The sequence below is a fragment of the Rhagoletis pomonella genome, unplaced genomic scaffold (genome assembly GCF_013731165.1).
Source record: "Rhagoletis pomonella isolate Grant_MI unplaced genomic scaffold, Rhpom_1.0 Rhpom_scaffold_00003, whole genome shotgun sequence".
In the NCBI taxonomy this organism is placed as follows: Eukaryota; Metazoa; Arthropoda; class Insecta; order Diptera; family Tephritidae; genus Rhagoletis; species Rhagoletis pomonella.
This window is the reverse complement of record NW_023458557.1, coordinates 11344552-11357189: the sequence shown is the minus strand read 5'-3', so window position 1 is coordinate 11357189 and position 12638 is coordinate 11344552. Positions and strand designations below refer to the sequence as shown.

Sequence of the window (12638 nt, the reverse complement as noted above, 5' to 3'; positions counted from 1 at the left end):
GTGCGTAGGCAACTGGCTGAGTCAGTGCGATCGTCAGTTCGAATCCTACTGAAAGAAGTCTGATGAGGAAATGTGGTGATTTCCGAAATAGCTATCACTTCTACCATTTTTTCAAGTTATTGTTGCTTTTCCACAATAAGTTTTCATTAAAAAACGGCCTCGAGCTCAATAAAAATTGTTTAATAGAATATCAAAATGTTTAATTACCCCTAGAAAGTACCAAAGAGAAAGTATAAATTCCTTCCCGCTTTCACAGAAGAGTTGTCATTTGTTTATATTTTTTGACGTTATAGTACCTTAAAAGAGAGCCTCACTGAGTTGTCCATCACATCTTGTTTAATACACCTTGGCAATACCTAGTCATAACTCTTAATGTAGAGGAGTTTTTTCTCTTTTTCATCTCAATGGACTAAGGAAAGAAATTCGCTCAATTTAAGTATATACGTTAAAAATGACGTGTAAAGGGTTTTACAATTATATTAAGGAAAAGTCAGCAGTTGAAACAAATTCACAGCAACGAAAAATATTACTGATTTTTTAATGTTATCTTGTACTTAATTTTTTTTCATGAAACCTAGTTTACTTAGAAGTACAGTGCCGTGCAAAATTATTAGCTCAGAGAATTTTCCATCAGATCTTTTAGAAAAGTTTTGAAAATTTTGCTTTTTAGTCAAATCGCGTTGATTTTTAGCAATTTTGTTTTTGCTGGCAGTGTCTTCCATACGAAACGAATTGTTGAACATAGTTTGTATGGAACAAAACTTCATGGGTTTTATGTTAGATTTACCACCGTGTCCCGGCTGGGAACGGAGATATCTGGCAGCCAAAGTAACGCCCTTTATGCAGGCAAAATAATGCTGGGTGTCCCTTGCGGTCTGCCACCCTATGATGCATTGGTTCTACACAGCAAAATTCAGACCAGTACTGCTCCACGGTGGTTTGGTATGGTGGAATGCCGCAAAAAAGTCATCATATAATTGGGAAGGTTCAGCGCCTCGCGACACTGTGCATCACGGGAACGCTGAGGTCCACTCCAACAGTTGCTCTTGAAATAGTCCTCAATTTACCCGTAGGTAGATTGGCGGCCATAGGGGAATTCAATTTCAGAACCTTTGGACACAGCTCGATTGGGGCGGGAAGCACCGGCAGCACGGGCTACATGGCACATAGCTTTAATTGGGAACGAAGATCAAGAAATGGATAAATATTTACCCATTATACCCAGACAGGAAGATCCTTTAATTTGGTGAAGCATAGTCGCAAATAATTTTTAATTTTTTTTACACTGGCAATGAAGTATCTGTGCGAACCACCTTCCTCACTGAATTAAAAAAGAGTGTTTAGTGCATCGGGTACCATGTATGTTGAAAATAGAAATGAGTCGGTAACCGGTAATGCGGAAATGCTTCTTTTCATAATGATAAATATATAAATTTTTAAGTCTAATTACTAATTGGATACTAGTAAATTTGATTATACAAATACAAAAAAAAAAAAATAAAAATCTGAACTAGATTTCTAAATTGAATCTTCTATAATGGAAATCCGGAAATCCGGCCGGATATCTACCGGACACCCGGCACATCCCTAATTTTTATAAATTAAAGAAGCAACTTTAAAAGAACTCCTCCAAAAGGCCGTCTGAAGTACGTCCTATAAAAGCCCTTCTAAAGGGCATTCTATGGGGAGCGAAAGAAGAAGCCCTTAAATTTGTGCCATTGCATACAAAAAAGAAAGGAGAAAGGAATGTAGAATTGAAGTCCTCTTGACTCTCAGGCAGACTTTTCGGAAGGGTTTTTAACTCCTGAAATTATCTACTGGGTTTGGTTAGGTTACTTAAAATGGCAATGGAAGATATGCTTTCTGACGACCACAAAACCATAATCAAAGCAGATAAATGCCCCACTGGAAGCCATTAAGTGAATAGTTGGTGAAAGTGTTGTATCGAAATGTTCCAACAAAAAATTAATTTTGGGCGAGACGAAGTTCGCCGGGTGCGCTAGTTATTGTTTATTATAATTAGATATTGATGTGGTGAAATGTGGTGGTGTGGTGGTTGCGGGAAATACAACAAATTGTGAGTATTAAAACAAAAAGTCAGCATTTAGAGAAATGAGAGAGCATACTTTTTTGGTTTTAGCTTTGCTAGATTATTCGTATTTGCTGGAGTTAGATAACGCGGCTTGGTACATTTGGCACACAGCGAACATACATAAAAACAACTTTTTTTATACCCGAGCGCACATGTGGCAATGGGCGTGACCCCGCCCACTTATGATGAAATGCTGTACCATACTCGGTCCGAGCCTTTTTTGGGGTCCAACTAAGAAATCTGTTGAAAATGTTTTAAATCGGGCAATAACCACGCCCACCTCCCATATAACGGTAATTTGCAGAAACACGAAAATTGCGAAAAATCAGTAATTACTGAAGCTGTTTCACTCAAACTCGACGATTGCAATAATCACCTAGCAGGAAATTTTATTATTATAAATTTTTGGATAAAGAGCTTGGCGCCGCCCACTTATGACCACAAATGTAAACGGTAAACGATTCATAAAATCCAACCAAAATTGGTGCACCTTATAACCTTGGTACGGAAAAGCAATTTGTTGAAAATTATTCAAATCGGACTAAAATTACACCCCTTCCCGTATAACGGTAAATTTCAAAAATACGAAAACTCTAGGTCTATCTCGGTAACCCCTTTATCGATTTCTACCAAACTTGGTTCAATGATTTCATTAAGTCAGCATATTATCAAAAACGTTTGAAATCGGGAAAGCATCCCTGCTTATCGTGTAAAGGTAGTTGAGAGAAAGTTGAAACAACGATATTTGATACCTGCGCCGGGTATATAAAATTCGATTTCGCCCGAACTTATACTTTTTTAGTTGTTTTAAGTATCACTTTTGTTTCACAAATTTATGTTATATTAGAAAATAACTAACTAACAGAACGTAAGCAATCATTTCAAGGTTTAACTGCAAAGAAGAAATATTTAAACCGATTTATTCGTTTCTGATTTATAGCAGTTGTAAAAACGATTTCATGATTTTTTACCACATTTGGGCATATTGACACGCCCTTTTTATAGATTCCTTCAAATAATGTTGATATTACCCTTTCCAGATAGCTAAGCTTTAAAATGCAAAAAACCATTTTCCAATCGGAGCAGTCTGTGCGAAGTTATTACATAACATACATATTTTGGGACTTTATTTTATAATATGTAAGATGTAAGATGTAGATATAGATGTAATGAATAAGTGAAAGAAATATCAGAATATTGCAGAACCCTGCAAATGGGAATTGCCGGGTTAAAACTGAATTGCATGTTAAGTTATGATAATAATAATTATTATGCTCAACTTATTTTATATGTTCTTTAATAATATTTACCCGCACATACCATTCAAAGGAAAAAACGAATCGAAAAAAATAAAAACTAAATATATATTTTTTTGTTTGGTAAAACTCGATTTTTTCAAAAACTGTCCACAGGATTATTTTCTTTTTGGTATTAAATTGTTGAAAAAATATAAGCAAACAAATAAAAAAGGATATAGGATGTGCTATGACTTCGTATTTAAGGTTGGTTCACGCACACCGTGTCACATAAACAAGAAAATGAATTTTAATTTATAACAAAGACTTACAGTAATGTGAAAGTAGCCAGGTTTTCGGATCCAAATATGAACGAAAATCGTAGATGTGTTTTATAAATGATGTATCGTTGGCAGACAGTATATTTTGCACCTGCTTTATGAGTTGATATTCTGGTATCTCTTGGAATTTCGGAGTTTCATTAAAGGCATACCATGATACTGGTAGCTTCTGTTCAAAATCAATTACGCCTTTTTCAGGGTCGAATACGAACTTAGTTTTTGCTTCACGATATATGCTCGCTATTTCCAAAGCATTCAGTGCATAGTTTCGCATTTTGTTACGAATCAGAGCATAAATCTGTTGCAAATGCTTCCTAAATTTCAATTCCTTGGCCATCCATTCCATTTCGGAAACTACGTGATTAAATTTCTTGATGAGAACCTTAAGTTGCTTTATCTTTCCCAGCTCTTTAATTTCATGCCAAATTTCGTGTATAACTTCATTCAGTTCGGAGCCGAACGGGATAACTTTGTAATATTTTTCCTTTAAAAAACTCCAAGCAACAGACGCATACTTTTTAGTATTTAAAATGAAATCATGCGATTTTATGTCTTTATATAAATTTTCTATATCTTGTGTAAAACTAGAAATTTGGTTAAAATAAGTTGACTCAGCCAATTCATTCGTTCGTTCATAGATAAAGTTGAACACCTTTTTGCTCAAGTCCCATATGGTTTTTTCAATAAAACTCATAGATTCGAACACGTGAGGTTCGATACGTTTAAGAACTCCTTTGAAATAGGTGGAAATTGCGTTAGAGAATTTACTCCAAAAAATTTCTATATGATGAATAAAAGATATGTGTAACTCTTTTACAAATTTTTCGTACTTTTTGAAACCTTTCTCCATAACATCGGTTAAATATTTCAGAGACTGTCCATGAAAGAAGTTATTGATGCCTTGTACAATTTTATTATAAGTCCTCTTTATCATCTCAATCATCTGAACTATGCTCCTGCTCAATACTTTTACGGATTCTCCTAAAAATTGCCCAATCTCTTTAAATATTATCGGTAATGAATCCACTTGGTCTCGTAGAGCTATTTCATCCAGCATAGTGTATGTAAAGTTAACGAACGTTTTGATATAAAAGTCATTCGCTTCGTATGATTTATTCATAAAAGTACGGAAGTCTTCCAAGTCTTCCTTTAAAACACTTAGCTGGCTTATATCATTGATGAAGTCTTTATTATATTCTTTTGCTGTTTCCCAAACAACAGTAATTGCGGAAAAAGTTTCAATATGTAGCGTTGTTGTCCAAAAATCAATTTGTTCAGTAAATGCATTCAAAAGAGCTTCCTTAGTGCTGATGATTTTCTCTTTTAATTCACTTTTTATTTTTGGTCGCCAATGTAAACCTCCACTTAAATGACGAGAGTGATTTAATTTGATATATGAGCTAACATCAACCACACTTATCTCATCATAGTTACGCCAGACCTTTATATAGTTCTTTCGTGAATCGGGAATACATCCAAACATTAAAAGGTTGTGACTACCGTCTTCTGTTAAATTAAAGTACATATGGGCTTCTTTTTGAAGCATATCAATGTAAATATAACCAGAATTGTTGACAGCGGGTGTGTTCCACAGCGTGGCATTCACTCCGTATACCGGATAGTTAAAATTCGGCTGCATCCATATACGCAATGTACCGTAAGGTGATTTACGCTGAAATAATATTTGTGAAATGTTATTTTCATACTGAAACATGTACTATATGTATGAACATAGGTATGTGTTATTTTCTTAATATTTTCTCTTAACCTACTGCGCAATAAACAGGTGAAGTAACAGCTTTTTCTGGCATTCGACTGCCTAATGGCTCATTCCACGGTAATCGATACCGAAGGAAACGAAAATAAACTTAAGAATTTGGGTGTATTACTTCTAATAAATAAGAGTAAATAAATCAAACTTTCAAAACTGAAAGCGAAAATTTCGAAATTTATCGCGAAATCAGATATATATTTTACCTTAGGTTGTACCATTTACAAACTCATATGATAGGTTTATTTTCTTCAAAATTGAAAAGACTGATTTTCTTAGACCATTTTCTATTTTGCATTGTTTAAACGGTCAATGCAGAGAACAATTTGTCAGCATTGTAAAGGCTGGTTTTCATTAGGTCAAAATCACTGACAGCAAAAACTGCCTTTATCTGCCAGCTGTTCATTTGGTGTCAAATGCGTTTTCATAACATTTTAAAAACTGACCAAATGTCGATACCGCAGTGCATGTAAAAGACTGTCGTCAAATTTCCGTGTCAGATGATTGACATTCCGTTTTCATTACTGATGTCAAATGTGAAGTTAAATTTTTACAAAAAGTGTAGACTACCGACCTTTTAGCTCTAGACAAACCAAAAATGTAACTGGATAAAACTCTTCATGCTGATTTCAACCTTCCAAAATTATTTAGCCCAAGTAAAAAAATAAGAAGATGTAGGAGGTTAAGTTAAATTTTTCGATATATTGAAATATCAATAGTCCTGTTCGCTATGCAAATGCCTGTAACAAAATTCAGAGAATAAGGTGTCTTTCTCTCCCAAAGAGAGAAACTTACTTTGCAAGCTTCACTGCCAGCTGGCGTCCACGGCTGCATTTCGAACATAATAAACTTTTTAAGTTATTTCAGGTGGAAAACAAAATAGGACATATACGTATATTTCTTCTTATTCGGACTTTCTTCAACATACGCTTCATTTTCTTTGTGGAAGTCACTGTCGGATTTCCTATATCGACAGTGGTGTCGACTGCGTTCCGATTAGGAATACAGTTTTTTCAGCCGAGTACCTTTCAAATGTTTGAAATTAATTGAATAAACAAATATTTACATACTTCTTTCATTAGTAAACCGCAACAAGATTGTTCACTTTTAAATTTAACGAACTTGTTGATTCAAATCAATGTTGACAAAAATGCAACCGTGTGCCACAATCCTGCTTGCAAATTCTTGCTTGCTCCAAATGAAATGCCAAAATTGTGCACTCTCCTTGCAAGTTAAACTGGTTTTTTGGCCAAACGAACACGATTTGGTAACAATTGGTACCAAGTTGTACAAGTTTTTATGCATAGCGAACACTCTTAATATCCCATGAACCACATAACCGATTAAACTAATGATGTCAAAATGAAAATGATTAGTTTATCTTTCAGTTGATGTACATAATTTTTCTGATTTTTTATATTTTTAAGTCCAAAGTACTAGAAAACAAAAAATTTAATTGTCTCATAAAATTACATTTTTTGAAGAAAATTTTATAATTAATGCGACAGAACTTTATATTACCTAGAAATTAGAAGTTATTACTTTATATAGAAAGGTCTTTTATAACGCACAGTTTAACGAAAGTAGTGGTAAAAATCGAAATTTTATATATATTTTTTTAAATGTCGTTTACCTAAAATTTCTTTAAAAATGGTTATAGTAAATACGTCGTAAAAAGGGTATTAAAATTATCTTTGAATAGGTATCAATACTTTTCTAATCGGTCAAGTAGTTTCCGAGATATTAAACATATAAAATACAGGAAAGTTGAAGTTCAACATGTTATATTTTCTTTGCTTTTTACTTGCCCCAAATAATTTCAAGGCAAGGTTGAAATCAGCGTGAAAATTTCTATCGATATGCATTTTTGGTTTTTTTCATTATTTTGACAACATTTGACGCCAAACAAGTACTTAATATTTTATTATATATTGAAGCAAAACATATTTTAATGTCACGCCCGTCACAAAATGCAAATAATATTTATTTTTTGAAGGAAAACACATCTTGCACAATGTAGAAAAGCTGACGAAAGTAACGCTATGACACAGGCGAATGTGTTCGAATTGCTTTTAAGTATTAATATGCTTTTCTTTTAGAAAACAAAACCGATTATGTTGGTCACGCCCGTCACATGTCACACCCGTAACAATTTAAAATTTAACGAATTTTAATGAGTTCGGTCATGGACTGCTACTGTTACTTATCTGCTAACATGAAATGTATCATATATCTGTTTGTGATCACCGATGATAAAGCTAATCATAAATATATGTTGCTCGAGCAATAAGAAAACTAAGCTATGCTGTCACGGATACAAAAACCTTTACTTCACTAGTCCGGGTAAAAACAGTTTCTCATACGGTTTGACAGGTAACAGCTTCATGAAAAGTATAGTACTACTTAAAAATAAGGTACTTTACAATGACTCAGACAGAGAGTGAAGACGAAGAGTCCGATCAAGGATTATACCCCCCTTAGGTAACAGAATCTTTTATGTGTTTGTAAAATCCGATTTTTTGACAAATAAAGTCACTTTATGTACTTTTGTCCGATCAGTTCAAATTTGTTTAATTTTATGTTTATGGCTAGTCTGATATTTAAGCATTGGTGCAAATAAAATTACATTGTTCCACTTTTTACTCGACGTTTCGCTAAAACCTTTCTAGCATCTTCAGGGGTATTGTTTATTTTCTCTGTTAAGACAAATATAAAAGAACAAAAAAAACAACACACACATTAAGTATTAATCGAAAAACAATTGAACATGTGTACATATACAACAACAAATTTAATTAAATGACAAACCAATTTACATTTTTTAGATATTCAAACATTGATATACATAAATAATTAAAAACTTAATCACTAAAGAAATATCCATACCACCTGATGTGGTAGTTTTGTCCGTACTGAAAGATTTATTTTTATAAACAAGTAATGTATGCGGCCGCAATGTTGTCTGTGTCTTCCTTCTTATTAAATGTCATATCTCGTTTTTGCATGATTCTAAGGCTCTCTATTGTGTACCGGGTTGGCTCTCGTTTTTCTTTACCAATAATAGTTGTGTTTAATGATACCGAAAAAAGTTCAGAGCAGCTCAAGTTAGAGCAGAATCGAGCAGATGTCAAAAAAACAATAGATCAAGTTAGAGCAACTCAGATTACAAATCTCATGAAACACTTTTCAGGCAGAAATTTTCAAAACGGTTGCTTGCTCTAAGTTACTCCATCAAAAAAGTTGGTTCAGAAAATCGTGCTCTAAGTTGCTCTAGTTCCACTTAGCGCAGGCTCATGAAACAAAAACTAGAGTAAGTTAGATCAAGCAAAATCCTCATGAAACACAATTTTGTGAGATATCTTAACCTGGCGTAACCTAGAGCAGCTCATTAAACACAACTAATATTTGTATTTGCGAAGTCAGCTGTGTGTCCACTTTCTAAAATGTGCTGTGATAACGCTGTACTGCTTTTCTGTTTTCTTATGTCCGCTTCATGTTCGCCTAGTCGAACACCTAAAGGCCGCTTCGTTGTTCCGATATACACTTTTCCGCATATTTCAGTTTTTTTTCTTTGCATTTAATTTCGTAGACTACGTTGTTTTGCTGGTGGACATCGACTGGACATTTTGTTTTTGTATATATTGCCGAAAGGGTGTAATTAGATTTAAATGCAAGTGTTGTGTTTTGTGTTGTTGTTATGTTGTGATCAAAGTTATCAGTAAGATTGAGAATGTATGTAACACTGTAGAATTTCTTTGCGCTTTTTGTCGTTTCCGTACTAAAATACATCTTAAATGCGTTAGAAATTAATAATTTTATAAGAAAACAAAGCTGCCTCTGTCAAGGGATCGCAGAAAAGAAAAGAAAGGCTCTCAATTCCAAAGTAAACAAATTCAAAAACCTTCAAATGCGAAGATTGGGAATAAAAACTAACAATAACTGGTTCGAAAACAATACGTCCATAGAATTTCCGGAAGAGGTAAAATGGATACTCTCACTGGGAAGAAAATTTGCTTTGCCAACTACAAAATCAAACTTTTCGCCGATACATATAATAGCAGATATGGAGCAACTAATAAAGTCACTGGAGAACGACAAGGAAAAGGAAATAGCAAGAAATAAAGTGAACAATAGAATCTTAATGTTTAAGCGCAACACAAAACACGACGAAGCGGAGAAGTTTATTTTATCAGCAGTTTTTAAAGCAAAGGCATTTATCCAGAAGCACAAAAGAAATATTGTTATAGCTGATGCCGACAAAGGCAACAAAACTTTAGTCATATACAAAGCAGAGTACCTAGAAAAGATAAACAAACTAATAGAAGACAGATATACATATAAATCAATAAGAACTGATCCTACAAATACCCTTCAAAGAAAAAACAACAAAATAGTGGACGAACTTTACAAAGGCAAACACATAAACTTCAGGGAAAAACAACAACTCACCTGCACTGCAGCCACGGCGCCCAGAATTTATGGCTTGCCAAAAATACATAAGTTGAGTTGCCTGAGACTGAATGCCGGTTTAATTCCAGCACTGAGCCCGCACTCGTACATTGTCGAATCTTCACTGATGGCTCCAAAAGTGTCTCTGGGTTATTATCTGGGCTCTTTTCCGATGTTAATGGGGGACTTTTCTGTTGGGGAATATGCTCCGGTATTCCAGGCTGAGGTAATTGCAATACTCAAAGCCATGGACTACGTGGTGAATATAGGTGGAGGGGAAGGAGTTTGCGTGACTGCAGTGAAAACCAAGCTGCACTTAAGGAATTGTCCAGCCCTCTATTTAAGTACTTTCAAACTAGTTCGGCAATGCAAGTCTGGACTAAAATATGATGGTGAACATAACGAGGTCGTTCGGCCAGAGTTGGCTCAGACCAGGCTTTTTCGGTCCGCAACCAGTTTTCGCACACCCACTTTCGGCAATCGAAGCCACCATCAGAAACTGGGTGGATACTTCGCTCAGAAATAACTGAGAGGCATCGAGGGGATGCAGGTGGGCAAAACTCATCTTGCCTTCAATCTCACAAGTTCTATAAAATTGTTTGCTCTCAGTGAGCGGACGACACCGCAGAAAACTTGCTGGACTGCTGACTGGTCACTGCACGTGGCACAAACACCTGACTGTGATAGGCGCAATTACAAGTCCATTTGCCCATCTTGCCTTGAAGAAGATGAGACGGTGGAGCACTTTTTGTGCTTCTTGCTTGTTTGGTTATTTGTCATCGATTTTTTTAAACTCGTTCTTTTCTCTATTGTCAGTTTCTGAATTAAAAGTTTGGCGTAAACAGCTTAGCCGTTTTGATGTTTTAAGTTTTGTGTTTTAAAAATGTGATAAATATTTTTCGCCTCACTTTAAAACTCGGACTGATAAAAATAAAAGTTATGCCATTAATACAAATAAACTATTTTACATATACTCCACGTACAAAGTCATGAGTGAGATGAGCATTTGATGAGTTTATGATGAAGATAATGTAAATAACGCTAGCGCTCGCAGTGCTCTTAAAAAATATAACTCTTCCGAGCGAGAGAGTATTTTGATATATTTACGAGCTCTATTTTTTAAAACCTACAAGTGTGTAATAACATTATTTTTATAAACAGAACACAAGAAAATATTTTACTTTTATTTTGACCACTCGCGATGCAAATTTACATTGTTAGATCTAATTTTCACATTTAATTTTTTTACGAGCTTTGAGAATATTTAGAAATGTATCAGCAGGTAGTCCACTGAAACCAGTAAATTTTTGAAAGGGGTCTACGAGAAAAAAAGTTTGGGAACCTCTGGTCTGGACGATATCGTGCTGAGATTGCCTTGCTTCATAAAAACCAAAAATTTTTCGATCGTTTATGCGATATCGTCAACTTAATTCCCATTTTGCTTCACGTAACAGTAACAGTAACACGTAACAGCAATACAAATACATGAATCAGTGTTTTGACGACGTCGTTTTGCCAGTATCGTTTGAACGACTTTCGTTTCAAAGTTGGTGATTCGTGCCCTGATTTTATCGACAACTATTCATAAGCACACATATAGTTTGTCGCTTACAGCTCCGTACAATTTTTAAGCGCAGATACGTATGCGTGTAAAAAAACGCGCCTAATAATGTGTATTTGTGTATTTATGTTCAACGCAACGAAAAGCAGAAAAGTAATCAGTAGCTAATTTCCTTTGCGTACTCGTCACACCCGTCACATTGACTAAAATTCATACGTTCCCACGACAGTCGGGTATACGTAACCGGAACGACCCAGATTTATATCTGGCCAAGGACTGTCACTCCAGCTACACTCCTCAAAATCTCTTTGGGGAATCTGTATGCTGTTACAACAACAACAACAACAACAACAACTAAAATTCATATAACTCGTTTCAATTAAATTGATGTTGCATTTTTTTAGGCATTGTGTATATCTCGGAAGCCTATTAGAATATATTATAGCTTAAGAAGTAAGCCTTAAAATGTGAGTGGAAATGTCACACCCGTCACCGTAGAATTAGCCTTACACAAAATTTTAAAAGCAGCTTTTCAAATAAGTATAGTTCCGGCATGCTCTTAACCGAAGTGTGTGAAAAAACCCACCTTTATTTTTTATTTATGTACTAGCAATTAACCGGCGTGCTTCGCTGCGCCTTAAACGTATTTTTGTGTTGTAACTAGGGATGTCGGAAAAACATCGATACATCGAAAATATCGATGTTTTGCTTCGATGCATCGAAAATTTTCCACTCGATGTATAAATAGTCGATGTATCGATGCATCGATGTATCGATGTTTTTTGAAAACTGACATCTACGGTACATTGAACCGTCATTCCAATTTTTCAATTGTTAAAAAAAAGAAGTGACTTTGGCCAAAAAATTTAAATGGTTGCAAGAATTCCCGTTAGAAACATAATTAGCTCAGTTGCAGTAATTTATTTCAAATTTTCTACAACTTTGCTAATAACATATTTTGTTGCGAAACATTATCTGAAAAATCCTATGCAAATCGATGCATCGATGTATGCCCTTCGATGCATCGAAAAATATCGATGTACATTTCGATGCATCGAATCAAAGAAAAACATCGATGTATTTTTGCCACTGACATCCCTAGTTGTAACTCTCTCCCAAAACTCGTATCGCCTCATTTGTAAAATATATTTAAAGAGCGTTATGAAGTCAGATTTTCAAAAAAAAATTC

The 12638-nt window shown here is 34.8% G+C and overlaps 1 protein-coding gene across 1 annotated transcript in view; it reads right to left on the bottom strand.

Moving 5' to 3' along the window:
• LOC118735030 overlaps positions 1-12638 on the bottom strand; it is a 327594-nt gene that overhangs the window by 200501 nt on the left and 114455 nt on the right. The window contains exon 6 of the mRNA XM_036464622.1: positions 3660-5340. Coding sequence (XP_036320515.1) covers positions 3660-5340 — 1681 coding nt within the window. The remainder of the gene's footprint in view (positions 1-3659; positions 5341-12638) is intronic.